Source organism: Excalfactoria chinensis, chromosome 24 (assembly GCF_039878825.1).
Source record: "Excalfactoria chinensis isolate bCotChi1 chromosome 24, bCotChi1.hap2, whole genome shotgun sequence".
Classification (NCBI taxonomy): domain Eukaryota; kingdom Metazoa; phylum Chordata; class Aves; order Galliformes; family Phasianidae; genus Excalfactoria; species Excalfactoria chinensis.
The window spans coordinates 3,418,237-3,433,560 of record NC_092848.1 but is presented as its reverse complement, the minus strand read 5'-3'; the positions used below and the strand labels follow the sequence as shown (position 1 = coordinate 3,433,560).

Here is a 15,324-nt window from a genome sequence, read left to right as displayed (position 1 = left end):
CCGCCTTTCTTTTCTTCATCCCCAGCTTTTATTTCTGCCCCGGTGAAGCCGCAGGTGAAACATCGCTGTCCCGCTCGATAAAAGTACCGGCACCGCTCCCAGCCCGACCCCACTGCGCCACGGCGACTTTTCCAAGGGCTGCAGGAAGGAGCTGCGTGCCAAAAGCACCGCGTGCTGCCCTGCCCTGCTCTGCTCTGCCCTGCTCGGGTCGGGCCCGCAGCCTGACTGTGCTCTCATGCACATTTGGGCACCGTATGGAAGCAGCGCCGCTTGGTGCCGGGGCTGCTGCAGCTTCACCCCCCCCAGCCCAGCTCGGCACCGCTGTGCACCCGCAGCCCTCAGAGCGGCGTTAATGCTGTAGGGGAGGTGCGAAGCTCTGCGGGCTGTGCCGGGAAACGCATCACGGTCAGCGGGATGTTTCCTCCGGGGGCTGCGGTTCAGAAGAGCCGGGAGCCCGATTCAGACAGCGGGTTAAGTGCTCGAGAACAACAAAGTGCTAAAAGGGATTAAACCCACAGCGGGGCCGGGTTTAAGTTTGCTTCCAGAGTTCCACTTTCCTACAGCAGCGCAGCTGGACGGCTCCGGTTAAGGACAACGCTGCCACGTGTGGTGGGAGCCAGAGGGAGCGGCTATGGGGCACGGCTCCTAAAGCTCCAGAGCTGGACTTGCAGCGCGTTTCCCTTCACCGCCGACCCTGGCAGCCGTCTGAGAGCTGTTAGCAAAGGGAGAGCAGCACCTGCCCACCCGAACTGGGCACAAGTGGTTTGAACACACGACAAAATAGAAACACACGAATCAGACAGAAAGTTCCCCCAGAAATAAAGGCACGAAGCTCCCAGCTGCTGGCCCAGCCGTGAGGAGGGGCTGAACCGGGGCTGAATCCACGGCTGGATGCAGGACTGGGAGAGGAGATGGAATCCGGCAGCAGAGGTTGGCTGAGCTGACATCCTTCCTCTGCCCCATCACCTGCTGTGGGGCTGTAGATGTGGCTCTGCCCGGCCAGGCCGTGCTCCTCCAGCTGGAGGAGATTGGAAGATGAGAGCTGCAAGCAAATCTCGTTCTGGAAACAAAGCTCTTTTGTGATTCAGGAAGGAAAGGTCCGTGTGGAAGGTGAAACCAGAACCCGGGCAGTTACTGCTGTGTCCTCCCGGTGCAAAGGCTCGAGGCGGAGCTGCTGCCACCCACAGCCTGCAGCCACGTCCTGGCTTTCCTGCAGCTCAGAGGACATCAGCCTCCTCCCCTGGGTGCCGACGGCTGCTCTGAAGACACACAGCCCCCTTCCAGCCCAGGAACAACTGGCTTCCCTTGGCTGAGCAATGGGAGCTCTCACCCAGCCTCCACGTCCTCCTGATGAGCACAGTCGCATTCCTCTGAAGAGCAGAAATTGCCACCTCCCATTCTCAAGCTCAATCTAACACACCCAAAACAAGCACTGCCCCACTGCTCTGGGGAACATCAGGACACATCCTGAACGGGGCCGGAACAGCGGCGAGGTGAGAGCACCGCGCTGAGCCACTATCCTACTGCAGCACCAGGCTCCAGCGCGTGGTGCTCCATGGCAGGGGGTGCTTGGAAGCTTTTGCAATCCCACGTTTCAACAAGGTAAAAACCCCTCTCCAAAAGGAGCGGCCTCACGGCCTGTTCTCCAGCTGACCGTGTTTGACTCTCCACGCCCAGCTGACGCTGCAGTCCGGGGCCAGGGTGCACTGCAGCTCAATCCCCGAGTCGGGGACTTCCATGTCATAGTGCACGGGGTGGCCTTCCTTCGTCACCAGGCTGAAGGCAGGGACGGGTATCTGTGGGGCAGAGCAAACAGAGCTGAGCCCCGCTCAGAACAGCCCTTAGCAAAGCGTCGCAGCCCTGGGAAGGCTGCAGCAGAGGTGCTGTTAAAGACAGAGCTCAACTGCAATGCATGCAGCGGTTGGCATTCAGGAAACAGCTTTTCCTATCATCAAGCCTGCAATTATTTTACTAAGCGCATCATCAGGGCCCTTGTGCAGACTCCTGGTTCACTGTTTCGAGGCATTAGGAGGCTGTAGAAGAAATGGCTTAAACAAAAGCCGGCCATAGCTCCGGCCCTGCGTCTCACCTGGCTGCTTATCCCAGTGGCGATGTCTCCCACCTTCGTCCTGTGGAAATCCCTGATGTGTAAATTTTCTCCACTCAATAACCTGATCTGGATCTTCACTCCTGAAACACACAAGAGAAATCCTCAGCTCCCGCTGTGGGCACAGCAGCTTCACAGTCCCACACCGAAGCACTGACTAACAGGGCACGGCCATCGCAGGCGCTTCCTTCTGTCACCAGGGGTTTTGTTCAGGTTGGTCCTGGCACAAAGAAGTGCTGCAGACAAAGGTGACTCACAGAGCAGAGCCGGGTTACTGAGAAAGCAGCTGAAGACGCTGATTTGCACAACGTGCCCTCAGGGTCGCTCTGTAGCAATGGATGGTTACGCAGCACCTATTCCTGCACACGGCAGCTGCAGGAGGTATAAAGCTGAATCGGCCTCAGTGGGATCGGGGGTGTCTGTGGCCTTTAGTTGGCTGCCCAGGCTCGAGTGCCCCCACCATCCTGCAGGGAGCAGCCGTGGCCCCGTGACAGCTCGGTCCCTGGTAACACAGCAGCTGAGGAGGGACAGCAGCGGGCAGTGAGGCTGTATGTGTCTGTCTGTGCTGACTGCAGGTAGAGGGACTCACCATTGAAGCAGCTGGGGGTGTCCGTGTGGCGGCTGCGGCTCAGCACGTTGTTGCAGCTGAAGCTCTGTCCGTCTGTCTGGCTGTTCCAGGAATGGATGCCGGAGCTCATGGTGTCCCGCAGGCTGAGCGAAGCCTTCATGGAGTTCTGCAGGAGGAAACGTGAGGCCGTCAGAGGCTCATAAAGAAATGGAGCTCCCGTGGGACAGCGAGATGGGAACAGCCCCAGGGGAAGCAAAGCAGAAATCCATTGCGATGGGCCTTGAGTTACTCAGCACTCGCCCACCAGCCAGGAAGGTGAGGCAGCAGCACCGTGCAGATGTAAGCAGCTATTTTCAATAGTCAACTCTTCGGTTGAAGAGTTGGATGGGAAAGAAAAGGGGTTTTCACCACACCCACAGCACAATAAAGCATCAGATAAATGCAATGTCATGAAGATAACACACAGGAAAAGCAGCAGCTGCGCCGTTGAGAAAAGCCTGCGTTATCTGAGAGTCGGGGGGGTCAGTGTGACACCAGCAGCACGTTGGTAAGCAGCCACTGAGCACCAGGTCAGCTGCTGGAGGTTGGTGCTGTGCAAAGGGAACAGCAAAGCACGGAGCTGCATCCCACAGTGCACCGCTTGGCTTTGGAAATGACGAGCAAAGGGTGTATGGGCGGATCACAGCCATCCCTGCCTCAGTACGGCTCACCCAGGTGGGTTGTTTTACTGGTATTCCCTGCCTTGCACACAGCAGGGTTAGAGCAAACCAAACTAATAAAGTGGTGTTAAGTGGACTGCAGCATCGGGAGGGGTTGGTTAGCAGAGCCTGGCCCCCATATCACTGCTCACCTTCTCACTGGCGTCTGACACAGACGGGCTGTCAATGCTGAGACACGAAAGCATTTGTTCCTGCTCTTCCAGTGAGTATGGCTGAGAAAGGCTGTTCAGAAACAGCTCTGCAAGCAGACAGGAAAACATCCCCAGTGATTCCTTTCACTCCTCCCCGCCCCAGTCCCAGACACTACAATTAATACCCAAAGCATCTTCAGTGCCACACTGACAGCAGCGTATTGGAACAGCCCACACAACCCCTCTGAGAACTGAGCTGGGACGGACAGGCCGAGCCGCCTCTGTTGCTCCGTACCGATTTCCAGCTGCTGCAGCTCTTGTTCAGAAATGGTGGTCGTTCTCTCCGTGTGGCTGCAGCTCTTCAAGGGGAGGGGAAGGGAGGAGAGAGGAGGAGGATCCCAGATCCGGGGCAGCTCCCTGCTCGGGTTCCAGCGGGTTCCCTCACGCTGCTGCGTTCGCTCCAGGGCAGGCGGAGGTGCAGGGCTGGCACAGCAGCCTCGAGCCGGGTCTGGGTCAGGAGCGGCCGAAGCCGGGCTGACTGCGGGGGGCAGGGACGTCTGGGGGTTGTTCTCTTTGTGCAGTGCCAAACGCCGGGGCTCTCTGTATTCGCCTTTCCAGGGGCTCGTCACACCTCCCACTACAGGAACAGAGAGCAGACAAATGTTGTCGTATAAAGGCAAAGGTTTCCTGTCGCCGCACGAGTTTCTCTTGCTGCAAAAAGCCCAGCTGTTCCTGAAGACAAAACCAGCTGAAGCCCACCAGCTCTTGGTGCAGCAGCGGGACTGACTGCAATTATAGGTTGTCTCGGAGGGAAGGGAGGGCCACAAGCACAACTGCCAGCCAAGGATGCTGCAGCTCCGCTCCCAGCTTTGCCACACAGCAGGCAGCGGGCACAGCAAACCCAGCACACGGCTTCACAAACATGCATGAAGCACAGCATCGCCTGCTTCATGCAGACAAGGAACGGTGTGTGACAGCATGTGGGAAGTCACAGCATAGCTGGGGTCCCTTTGGGGTTAATCTCAGTAGAAGCAGGGAAAAGCTCTCAACCCGGAGCGCACCTCAGTGCTGAAGCGATGCACTGAGCAGAACACATCACAAAACGCACTGCTATTCCCCAGAGGAACAGAGTGCTGGGTGCCCACTGTGCAGCCTGGGAGAGAAGCCGGAGGGGTGACACCCTGCTACCTTCTTGCAGCGCAGTGCTGGCCTTGGTCCTCAGCTCGGACGCAGACGCCCTCTGCACGGGCTCCTTCTCCAGCCCCATTTTAATGATCTCAGCAGTGAGGGGGTTGCAGGAAGGTGGAATTTCCCTCAGAGGAGGCGGCTCCTTCGCGATCTGCGCAGCAAACAGGAAGCGAAAGAGGTTAAACCAGAGAGGCTTCATTTGATTGCAAAAAAAGGTTCTTCCCATCCTGAAAGCTCTCCCAGCCGTAAAGACAGCGCGACGGGCCTGAGCAGTAATTTGCCTACAGCTGAGCGGCTGGAGCTCACACCCAAACCACGAGCAGGAGAGGAAAGAAACAGCCCCGGTCTGCGCAACATGCAGCAGTCTGCAGCAGTGAGAAGCGCCCGCTCTGCTGCACGGCTGCTGTCAGCTCAGAGCCCTCCTGGCAGGATTGCTGCGCGGCTGCGCTGAGATATCACAGGCTGAAGCAGCTCTGATTGCAGCTCGGAGCGGCTCACCTTCAGACAAAGGGGATGGTTGTAATACTGCGTCCAGGGGTGGCACCCGTTCAGCATGTGCAGCATCATGCAGCAGCTGCTCCACACGTCCACCTTGGAGTCGCAGCGCTTCCCCAGGACCACCTCTGGAGCCATGTGTGTCTCCGTGCCGGGCACGTAGTTCCCTGTCAGCATTGAGATGAGAGCTCACTGAGTGCCACCCGGACGGCTGCCCCACTGCTGGGAAGCTGAGGCAGCCTCCCTGGCTCTTCAGTTAAGTGAGAGGAGTCAGCTTCACCCCACAGCAGCATCCAAAGCCCCACACCCCGACAGGCCTCACCCACTGGGATATGTATTGATTTGCCCTTTGCGGTGCACATGGGAGGGGAACTATAAACTATAAACCTCCACCAGTGAACACAGAGTCAGGAAACACGTCCTTTTCTTTCACCATTCCACTGCCCAGAAATCAGGGAGGAATTCTGCCTTTGGTGGAGGTCAGGATTCTACCCTGACCATTTAATGAGGTCACAGGAGCAGCCAGTTAGATATTACAGTTTGGCCATGGTTTCTCACAGGGAGGGAGCACTGAGTGTAGCATGAAATACACAACAGCTCTCCAGAGCGAGAGAGAAGGACCAGCTTCCAAACCTACACTCATTTCAGCTGCCAGCAGCACACATCACCGTACAATTCATCAACCTGTGAGAAAGCTGCATCTGGAAAATGCAGCAGCATGAAAATTTATCTATATAAAAATGCTCAGAAAGAGTCAGTGAAGCAATTCTGCACAGCGACAGCAGAGAAGCCTTACCTGTGACCAAGCACTTCCCCAGGCCGTCAGGATGGAGGTGAGCAGAGTGACCGAAATCACACAGCAGAGCTCTGCTCCCATCGTCAGACAAAAGCACGTTTTCCGCTGCCAACGAGAGGCGGTGAATTCATCAGTGCTCTTTGTGTGGGGTCACCCAGAGGGAAACAAAACCCCGAACCCACAGAGCTGCTTTAATAGTGATTCCAAATTGAGGTTTGTTAATCCTACAGAGCCTCGCTGTGCACCACCAGAGCAACCTCAGCTGGCTGTCAGAGCAGCCCAACCCAGACACCAGAAAGGAAGGGGTGACAAATCCTATCACTATGCCCAACTGCTTTGGACTAAGCCAAGCTCCAGTCCCAACGGCAGAGCAGAAGATCTCATTGGGTGACCTTTTGCCACTCGGAAGCCCCATCCCCAGCAGTGTGCTCCTGGTAAGAGGGGAAGGCCACGACCCCACCAGCAGCATCCTACCTTTCACATCTCCATGGAGAATGTTCTGAGCGTGGAGGTACTCCAGACCTTCCAGCACCTGCCCCAGGTAACTGAGGGCTCTGTCCTCGGGCAGGCAGCCGCTCTGCTTAATTAGCTGACCCAGTGATCCACCTGGCAGGGAACACACAGAGTCTGTGTTAATTCAGCTGTTAATTTGGTGATTCAACAGAACTGCCTGCGCTGTGACAGGGAAAGGAGACCTGCTGGCTCTGACAGCCCTCCCACGCCCCTTTGTTGACCCCCAGAGGTCTTACAGCACGTGGACACCGGTGCCTTTCACAACGCCCATTGCTTTGCATCCATTTCAGTGTTGTTCTGCACTAAAAGCAACCTCTGTGTGCTCAGACTCATGCTGCAGGCCCCTAGGCTGTGCTTGACAGCAGCACGGCTGCAGTAGTAGCCTTGGGTGACAGAGGAGCACCCAGGTTTGTCTGTACAGCGTGCTCCGCCATCAGGCAACAAGCTCAGATAAACACAGCACCAAAACCAGAAGGGAGCAGCTCTGTGTTTCAATGGGAATGTGCAGCTGGAATGGAGCAAGGCTGGGCTGGAAACGCTGCCCAGAAACAGCAACAGCAGCCTCACACCCACGGGGACAGCAGGCAGCTTCCCAGCACACCCACGAGTACAGGGCTGGGGCACCCGAGGGTTCATGAGAGGGCAGGGAGGAGATCGGTGTCGTTGTGCTGCACCATCCCTTCCTCACCCTCCATCAGCTTCATGAAGATGGTCACCCAAGGTCCCTCCTTCACGGCGCCGTACAACGGCACAACTTTAGGGCTCGTTATCGCCGCGCACGTCGTTAACTCCTCTGCACGGAAGTGTTCGACCTGCACCTGGAGGAACAGAGGGACGGAGCTGCTGACGCTCGTCACGTTTTTCTGTAGCTACGTTTGTTTCTATCCAGCTGAAAGACAGAACGCTTAAAGGAAGCCCGGATGAGCCTCACGGGGGCAGCCACCGCACCGCGACCAACGCAACGAGTGAAGGCTTTCAGATGGATTTTCACACATAACACTCCTGGATTCGATACAACCCCCCCAAACACACACACACACACACACACACACACACACACACACACACACACACACACACACTCTTTTCAGTTTTCCCCTGCAGCCATTTGAGGAACAGTTGCACAGAGGGGATGGAACCAGGCCAGCGTTACGTGCAAACAAAGCACTTTGGATTCTCGTTGTCACCGCGCTGTGACCACACCTACAGCCTGCATGGCAGCAGGACGCCTTCCCTTTATAGAGCCTTGCCACATCACCCCCCTCCTCACACATCATTACCTTTTTGGCAGCGCATTGGAACCCTGTCTGCTTGTCCTCTACTTTGTACACTTCTCCAAAAGAGCCGATGCCCAGAGAGCCGTGGCACTTGGTCCAGTGAACCTCTTCTCGGTACTCATAATCCACTGGCTTTAGTTTCTAGGGGAGAAGAACCACAAAACAAGATAAAGCAAGCAGGGAAACTTTAGCTGCTGTTGGTGGAGCTGAACAGCTCCCAACAAACAGCACAGCAACATCGCTGCTCTACAAATCCACCAACTCCATTTCTTCCTGCCTTGAGGTGAAACAAAATAGGCCCAATGCTCAGAAATGCTTCCCCCAGACAAACAGGCATATTTGGCAAACGTGTGGACAAATGAGAGTCTCCAAGCTAAGCCGGGGCTTTATATCCCCCAAAGAACAACGTCACATCTCTGCCTGACAGTGTTCAACTGTACCGATATCCCCTTGGAAAAGGCAGCCTTGGGACAGAAGGGTATGGCTTCTCCCTCTTTGGAAGCCCAAGAGAAGCTCTGCCTACCACGACATGACTGTGTAGGACGGGAAGATCACCTCAGTGAGCAGCACGCCTTCATTCTCATCTGCCTTTTGAAGCTGTTCCTTCAGGTCCAGACCGCCTCCCCTCCACGTCTTGGCAAGGCTGGCCAAGTTCTGTGGCTCCCCGAGGCTCACGCTGCCCTTCAAGGCGTCCACCAAGTATTCTTCCACAGAAACCTTGTCCAAGCTGCTTTTCATGGACTGGCTGACGCACTTGGGGAAGCTGAATCCCAAGTTCAGGCCAGACAAGCGATGCTCACTGTCTGGGTAATTGAGATCACGATGGAAATATGTCTCCAGAGCATTAAGCTTCATGGGATGGATAGGATTGTCCAGATGTGGGAAGGGAGGGGGCATGATGTTGTATGGAAAAGGACGGACAGTCTCAGGCTGAGGGACGTTGTCCCTCTGGTAGTGCAGTTTCCAGACATGATTAAGGCACTGGACAGGGCTTATCAGCTTGTGCAGGTCAGTTTTGTGCTGGCTGCCCACTGAATGGAGCTTGCCCACGGACAGAACTTTCTCGGGTTTCTGAAACGGGGGTGGATCGTAAAGCCAGTTCTTGTTCAGTTCCGATAACCAAAAGCTGTTTCTGTAGAGAGCACTGTGGTGTGTTTCATCCTCCTAGGAAACACAAGAGAACGGGAGCCTCAGGACGGCTGCCCAGACACAACCAGGAGGGCTCAGCACTTTGCAGGGGTCCCAGCAACACAACACGAGCGCCCACAAGCTCTCACCTGGACAGGAATGGGAGTGCAGCTCTCCTGTTCGGGAGTTCTGGGGCCCCGTCTGCCAGCAGCCACTGTTTGTATTTTCAGCTTGGATCGTTTCTTGTGACGCTTCTTCCTCGCCTTACCACGATGCCTCCCCCTCCAGCAGGTGGGAGCCATCCTCCCCTCCGTCGCGTGGGCCACATTGTTTGGGATCTGATCGAGGCTGTCTGAGCGGCTGTTGGAAACCAAAGTGCGTGAGCGCTCTTAGATGGGATGGGGAAGGCACAGCCTCAGCTAACAGCTACAAAGAGGGGGACAAGGAGACCAAGCGGTTCTGCCTGCTGAGATGCACGGGATGGGGAACTGCAGCACAGCTCCCTTCCCTCTGCTGGGAGCTCCCAGCTGGAGCAGCAGAGCGGGCAGCACTGACAGGAGACAGCACAGAAAGCACAGATCTATCGGCCCGGATGGGGCAACACACAGCAGTGCAGTGTTTGTGTTCTGGGATCTCTTACCTGTAACGCTTGCTGTGAGCAATGAAGGATCTCTCTGACAACGTGGGGCTGAACTCCTGACTGTTCTCACCTATGTGAAAGAAAACAAGATCACTGCACATCTTCAGCATGATGATAAGAAGGAGGAGGGGAACCTCCCCTCCCAACATGCTGACCCACATGGTGACCCAGCAGAGCCACAGCACTGAAACACCTCCTGATCCCCTGCTGTCCCCCACCCGACCCCCTGTCAGCATTTGTACCATTATTAGTATTGCAGAACGCCCCTCAGCAGCCAGCCAAGAGCACAAGCAGGACTCTGCGATGCACTTCCAGCCACCGCAGTGCAGCAGCCATGTGCTGCTCTGTTACTCCGTGCCATTCAATAGTGCTGCCACATTATTAAGAGGTTTCATGCGCTGCCTAAATAGAGCCCGGGATGTGTCAGCAGCTCCACCCCACGTGGGCTTACAAATAGATCTCAGCTGGGCTCCCCAGGAGAGTGAAACCGCACACCGCCTCGCACGGCCCTTCTCCTCAATGAAAGCAGCACTCCCTGCTACTCACACTCTGCTTGGGCAATAATGGAGATGGACGCGCAGCCTCCTTCTGTTTCTTCTTTTGCTGTTCCTTTGGTGATGACGTCGTTGAGGATTTTCCACTGGCTGTGGAAGATGGATTTCTTGGAATCCTCCGCTTTGCAGACGCTGCTTTGCTTCTCGCTCGCGGCCTCGTGCAGCCCTTTGGTGGCACTGAGCTCCTGCTGCTGCTTGGCGGGCGGAGCGGGAGCTCCATGGCCCGCAATCCCCATCACTGCCATTTCACAGCTTCACGGTCCCTAATGAGGAACGGGAAAATAAAAGCACAACACTCATCGTAACACTTCCCAGGCAAAGCAGCTCCACGCTCGGGAGAAACAGAATCCTGCCCACGGCGCCCATTAACATGGCTCCAATCCAAAGCAAGGCTCGACGCAGCGCTGAGCATGGAAGCCAAGACGAACCCACCCCCATCAGCTCCCACTGTGCCCCATCATCATCCCTGCCCTCCTCTACAGAAAGCATGGCAGATCTCAGGGCTGTAAAACAATCCCTCGGAGCAGCAGAAGCCGGCAGGCAGATGACTAACAGTGAGCCTGCAGTGCACACCAACAGCCTCAGAGCTATTTTTACACTCATGTCGCCCGGTCTGCATTAACTCTGTCCCTCCTCGCCCTCTCCTCACCTTCAGGGGCTGCAGAGCAAAGCCCTGCCCAGCCCTGAGAGCGTGCGGTTCTGCAAGGTGCTCCTGGGTTAAAAGGTAACGGAGGGAGGGGAGATGCGGAACCGCAACCGCCTGACATGGAAAGGAGCAGCACGGGAACGTCGCTGGCAGTGAAGTCTGTGAAGGGGGAACCTCTCTGGGCAGCTCACAGAGCACAGCTCATGTGGGTCGATGGGCGCTGCAGGCTCTGGAGCTGCCAGCACAGCCTGAGCGCTGCCATCCCACCTGCAGGCTTCACAGGACCCCAAACCCACCCAATGTGCGGCTCAGAGCGCCTGGTGGGAGCTGTGATGAAAGGGAACCGATGCAGGACTTGTAAATAATGACTGCAGCAGATGAGCGGCTCAGGATGGGCCAAGCAGCACTCAGCCCCACGACGCTCCAGTCTAAGCACTGTGAGCTGTGCCCCCCATCCTGCACTGAGCAGCACCTGGCGCTGCAGGTCCCAGCTTTGCTGCTTTCAGAACCTCCTCTCGCTCATCCACATCACCGAGACTCGACTCTTGATTTCAGCACCCCCGGCTTCCTTCCTTCCTTCTGCAGATGTGTGCACGGCTCGTTATTTGCCAGAGGAAAAGGAGAGGTCAGGTAACGAGGCAGTAAGTGAATGTGAGCACTGCAGCACCGACCCACGCGGGGCCCTGGATGGCAGCGGGAAGGCTGGTTGAGGAAGGCTGGATGAGGGAGGCTGGATGAGGGAGGCCGGTTCACTCAGCCCATTAACCAACGTCAGTTCTCACTGCTGTGAAATAGAAAGTGCAGTTGTACAGAACGAAAGCCGACGTGGTATCAGTTGTGCTGCGGCAGCACCGGCACGGAGCCGACGGCTTCCGCTGAGAGCTGCGCGGGGCCGAGGGGCGCAGAGCGGTGCTACGGGCCTTCCTGCTCCTTCCACCTCCTGCCCTCCCCGCAGCTCCCCGCTGCCCCTTCCTGCCCCAGCAGAGCCCTGCACCGCACACAGCGCTGCTCTCCCTGCCCGAGTGCGGCCGCTTCACGTTGACATTTCACGTCGTCTCCATGAGGTTTCCCACTTCCTTATAGAGAAGAGCGCGATGAGCGGCGCGCTGACTTGTGCCGGTTGGTTCTCATGGGGACTCCAGCACCACAAGGCCCTCACCTCCAGCAGGGCAATGCTGGGCTGCCATGCTGGGGCTCCGACCCAAACTCAGGCGGTTCCGTTCCCAGCAGTGTCAGCTCGCAGCACGTTACTGCAGCGCAGAGAAGCTCCGTGCCGACAGAAGGGACAAGTTTCGCTTTGTCTCAGTAGGGATTGAGAAAAGAAAGCTGCAGCACTCAGCACACACCCCTTGTCCTTAACTCACACGCTGCGCACGCAAAGGCAGCGAGAGGAGAAAAGACTTCCTGGAGGTACGAAGAGCTCCGGGCTGGGAATGAGCGCAGGCTGCCGGCCAGCAGCCCGAGCAGGAGGTGCGATGCTGGGCTGCTCCTCACGCTGTGCTGCTCCTCTGGATGCTGCTCCCACGGCTCCCGCTGCCCTCCAGCTGTGCACAACTCCCGGTGCTGTCAGGGAGGTGCGTTACAGACACCTCTGCTTTGATGGAAGCACTGCAGGCTCCCATCTCTGCTCACCCTGGGATGGAGAGCCCCAGCAACTGCCCGGCCCTCCTGCAGCCAGGACACAACGGCTGCAGGGAACCTCGGGTGAGCAGAACTTCTCCATGCACCAAACACGTCCCTCCGCGACTCTCCATGAGCAGAGATGCGAACGGCAGCGACTGCCCAGAGCAAAGTGTCCCCGTTTGTTTCATGCACTCGGCTTTCCCAGCTCGGAGCCCACTGCAGCCCGTGGGAACCGCAGCGGAGCAGCCGGACGGGTCACTGCAGCACCGAGCGGGTCAGAACCGGCTCCGTGCCGCCAGCAGAGCCCAGCGCTCACCGTGAGGCCGCTGCTTTGCAGCTCACACCTACAGAGCTGCAGACACCAACTCACACCTACAGACACCAAACGGCGCCGCAGTTCCGCCCAGCCCAGCCCGGCTGGAAGCTCCTCGGCGCTATTTGGGCTGCGAGGGACCCACGCGGACCCCGCGGGCCGCAGCAGCACCGGGAGCATCTGCAGCGCCTCCAGCGCAGACCGGGGCCGCTCCGCCCGAACGCGCCGCATTTCGCAGCTCGCAGCGGGTGAGTCACCGCGGAGGAATCCGGCGGCAGCTCCAGGACCCGCTCGGAACCCGCCGCTCCGAACCCGCCGCTCCGAACCCGCCGCACGCGGACGCCGCTCCACACGGAACCCCCCGGCGGCGCCGCGCACGGCCGGGCCCGGCCCGAGGTAAAGCAAGGCGCTCCTCCGGCCCCCGCCCCGGCCCCGCTGCCCCGCAGCCCCGCTACCCCCGCCCCGCAGCCCGCGGTCACGGCGGCCCTCCCTCCGGTGGCGGCTCAGCGCGGCGCTCCGCCCGCCGGCCCCGCGTTGGAGCCGTCCCGCCCCGCCCGCACCTACCGCGTCCCGCCGCGCCGCCCGCCGCTCCCTCACACTGACAGGCGCGGGCGCCGCCGGTCCCGCCCCATCCGCCTGGCGGCCAATCGCCGCGCTCCGATCCTCCTCGCCCCGCCCCTTCTCCTCCCACTCCGTCTCTCGGCCAATCGTCGCCCTTCGCTTTCTCGCGCCCCGCCCGGTCTCCGCCCAATCTGACCCGCGGCCAATCACCGCCCAGGCCGCTCCCCGCCTCCCGACGGGTTTCCCGGAAGAGGGCGGGGCTTCCTGCGAAGAGCCCCGCCCACGGCTTCGTCGGGATGCTAATGCGCAAGCGCGGTTGTGTGCGCGCATGCGCAGAGTGAGCGGTGTGCGGGCGGAGCTACGGCGCTGCAGGGAGGCGGCTTTAGGGGGGGGGGGGGGGGGCGGCCGGTGCCATGAAGGGGAGGGGATCCCAGCAGCGAAACGTGAACCGATAAATGCAGCCCGGCACCGCCCCGTGCTTGTAACCGAACCGCATCTCCCAGCGTTGTGAGCCTGCACGACGTGTTTCCCCATAGCCCCACGTGTGCTCATATACCCCCATATCCCCCCATATCCTCTCTGTGTCCCCACGTCCCCCCCCGTGTCCCTATATCCCCCCATATCTCCTCCTATCCCCCCACATCCCCCCATATCCCCTCATATCTCCACGTGTCCCCATATCCCCCCATATTCCCCCATATCCCCCCGTGTTCCTATATTCCCCCATATCCTCTGTGTCCCCATATCCCCCCCATATCCCCTCCATATCCCCCCCATATCTCCTCCATATCCCCCCATATCCCCTCCATATCCCCCCATATCCCCTCCACATCCCCCCATTTCCCCCCGTGTCCCTATATCCCCCCATATCCTCTCTGTGTCCCCACATCCCCCCCGTGTCCCTATAGCCCTCCATATTCCCTCCTACCCCCCGTATCCCCCCCTATCCCCCCCGTGTCCCCGTTTCCCCCCGTGCCCCCATTGCAGCTCAGCGCACACCGGATGCCGCCTGATGTTTGCGGCGGACCCTCCATCTGTCCCGGCTTTGGTCGCAGCGTTGCGGTCCCAGACTCAGCCCCCCCCCTCGTGTCCCCCGGGCGGACAATCAGCCCCGCTCCGAACGGAACCGATAACGGAGCTGTGCCGCCGTCCTGCTCCGGCGCTTCGGGCCGTCGGCTGCTCACGGAAGGAACATTTTCGCTGCGGGGACGGTCGGAGCGGCGCAACTCCGGGTTGTGCTGCACGGATTGAAGCCGCGGAGGTGAACGCAAACGGAGCGAGAGCGAAACCCGCTGCGCTGTTACGGTGTGGGACGCACCGGCTGCTCGGGTAGCGGGGCTGGGTGGGACGACGGCGTTAAGAGCGCTGCGTTACATGGAGCTGGACGGGGCAGCCGAGCGCAAATGGCTGAAGGGTTTCACTTCCCGGACGACACGGAGCTGTAAAGGCCGGCGGGCGGATCTGACACCCACTGCCACGCACGGGGCGCAGCTTTGGACGTTGCATCTTGCGGGGCTTTAACGCCGGGCTGCAGAACGTCGCCGCGCTGCACGGACGGACTCGGTGCTCCCGGGGGCTCCTTGGAGGTCGCGTCGTGCCGGTGCTCGTTAGAACAGCGCTGCTTCTGCCTTGGGAAGGGAAGCACTGACTGACCACACAGAGCAGAACTCTGCCATGCGGCTGCTCCGGAGTTCAAAGGAGCAGCGATCCCTGCGCTGCACGCAGCGGCTCTGCTACTGTGGGATGTGGGATGGCTCTGATGCTGACCTCTGTTAACGCCTTCCGACTGAACGGTGCCTTCGTGGCTTGAAGTGAGAATCAGAAACAGCCTCACTGGGTTTCCAAAGCTTTTCATCTGCTCGTTCGAATAGCAATCAGTTCCAAATAATCAGCTTTCCGCCCCTGCAGGCAACGCGCTCCTGTGCGACTTCCTCTTATCTCTGCCAAAATAGGATCCGATGCTCGTTCTGCACAAGTTCTGCTTTCTGGCTCCGTTCTGTCAGCAGGAAACGCGGCGTGTCCCGACCCCAGCAGCTCCAGTCGGGGCCGGGTGTGCACAGAAGCA

At 58.8% G+C, this 15,324-nt stretch overlaps 1 protein-coding gene across 1 annotated transcript; it reads right to left on the bottom strand.

Moving 5' to 3' along the window:
* Nucleotides 1–134: 134 nt before the first annotated feature.
* On the bottom strand, nt 135–13,369 carry MAP3K14 (mitogen-activated protein kinase kinase kinase 14). Its single transcript, XM_072356394.1, has 16 exons — nt 13,263–13,369; nt 10,109–10,379; nt 9,563–9,632; nt 9,072–9,282; nt 8,350–8,958; nt 7,798–7,935; nt 7,206–7,335; nt 6,479–6,610; nt 6,005–6,109; nt 5,212–5,375; nt 4,714–4,864; nt 3,821–4,162; nt 3,526–3,632; nt 2,697–2,841; nt 2,090–2,190; nt 135–1,796 (listed from the first exon to the last, which is right to left on the bottom strand). Exons 2-16 carry the CDS (start codon nt 10,359–10,361, stop codon nt 1,632–1,634), a joined length of 2,823 nt encoding a protein of 940 aa, XP_072212495.1. The 5' UTR covers nt 10,362–10,379; nt 13,263–13,369; the 3' UTR covers nt 135–1,631.
* Between the last annotated feature and the right edge of the window lie 1,955 nt (nt 13,370–15,324).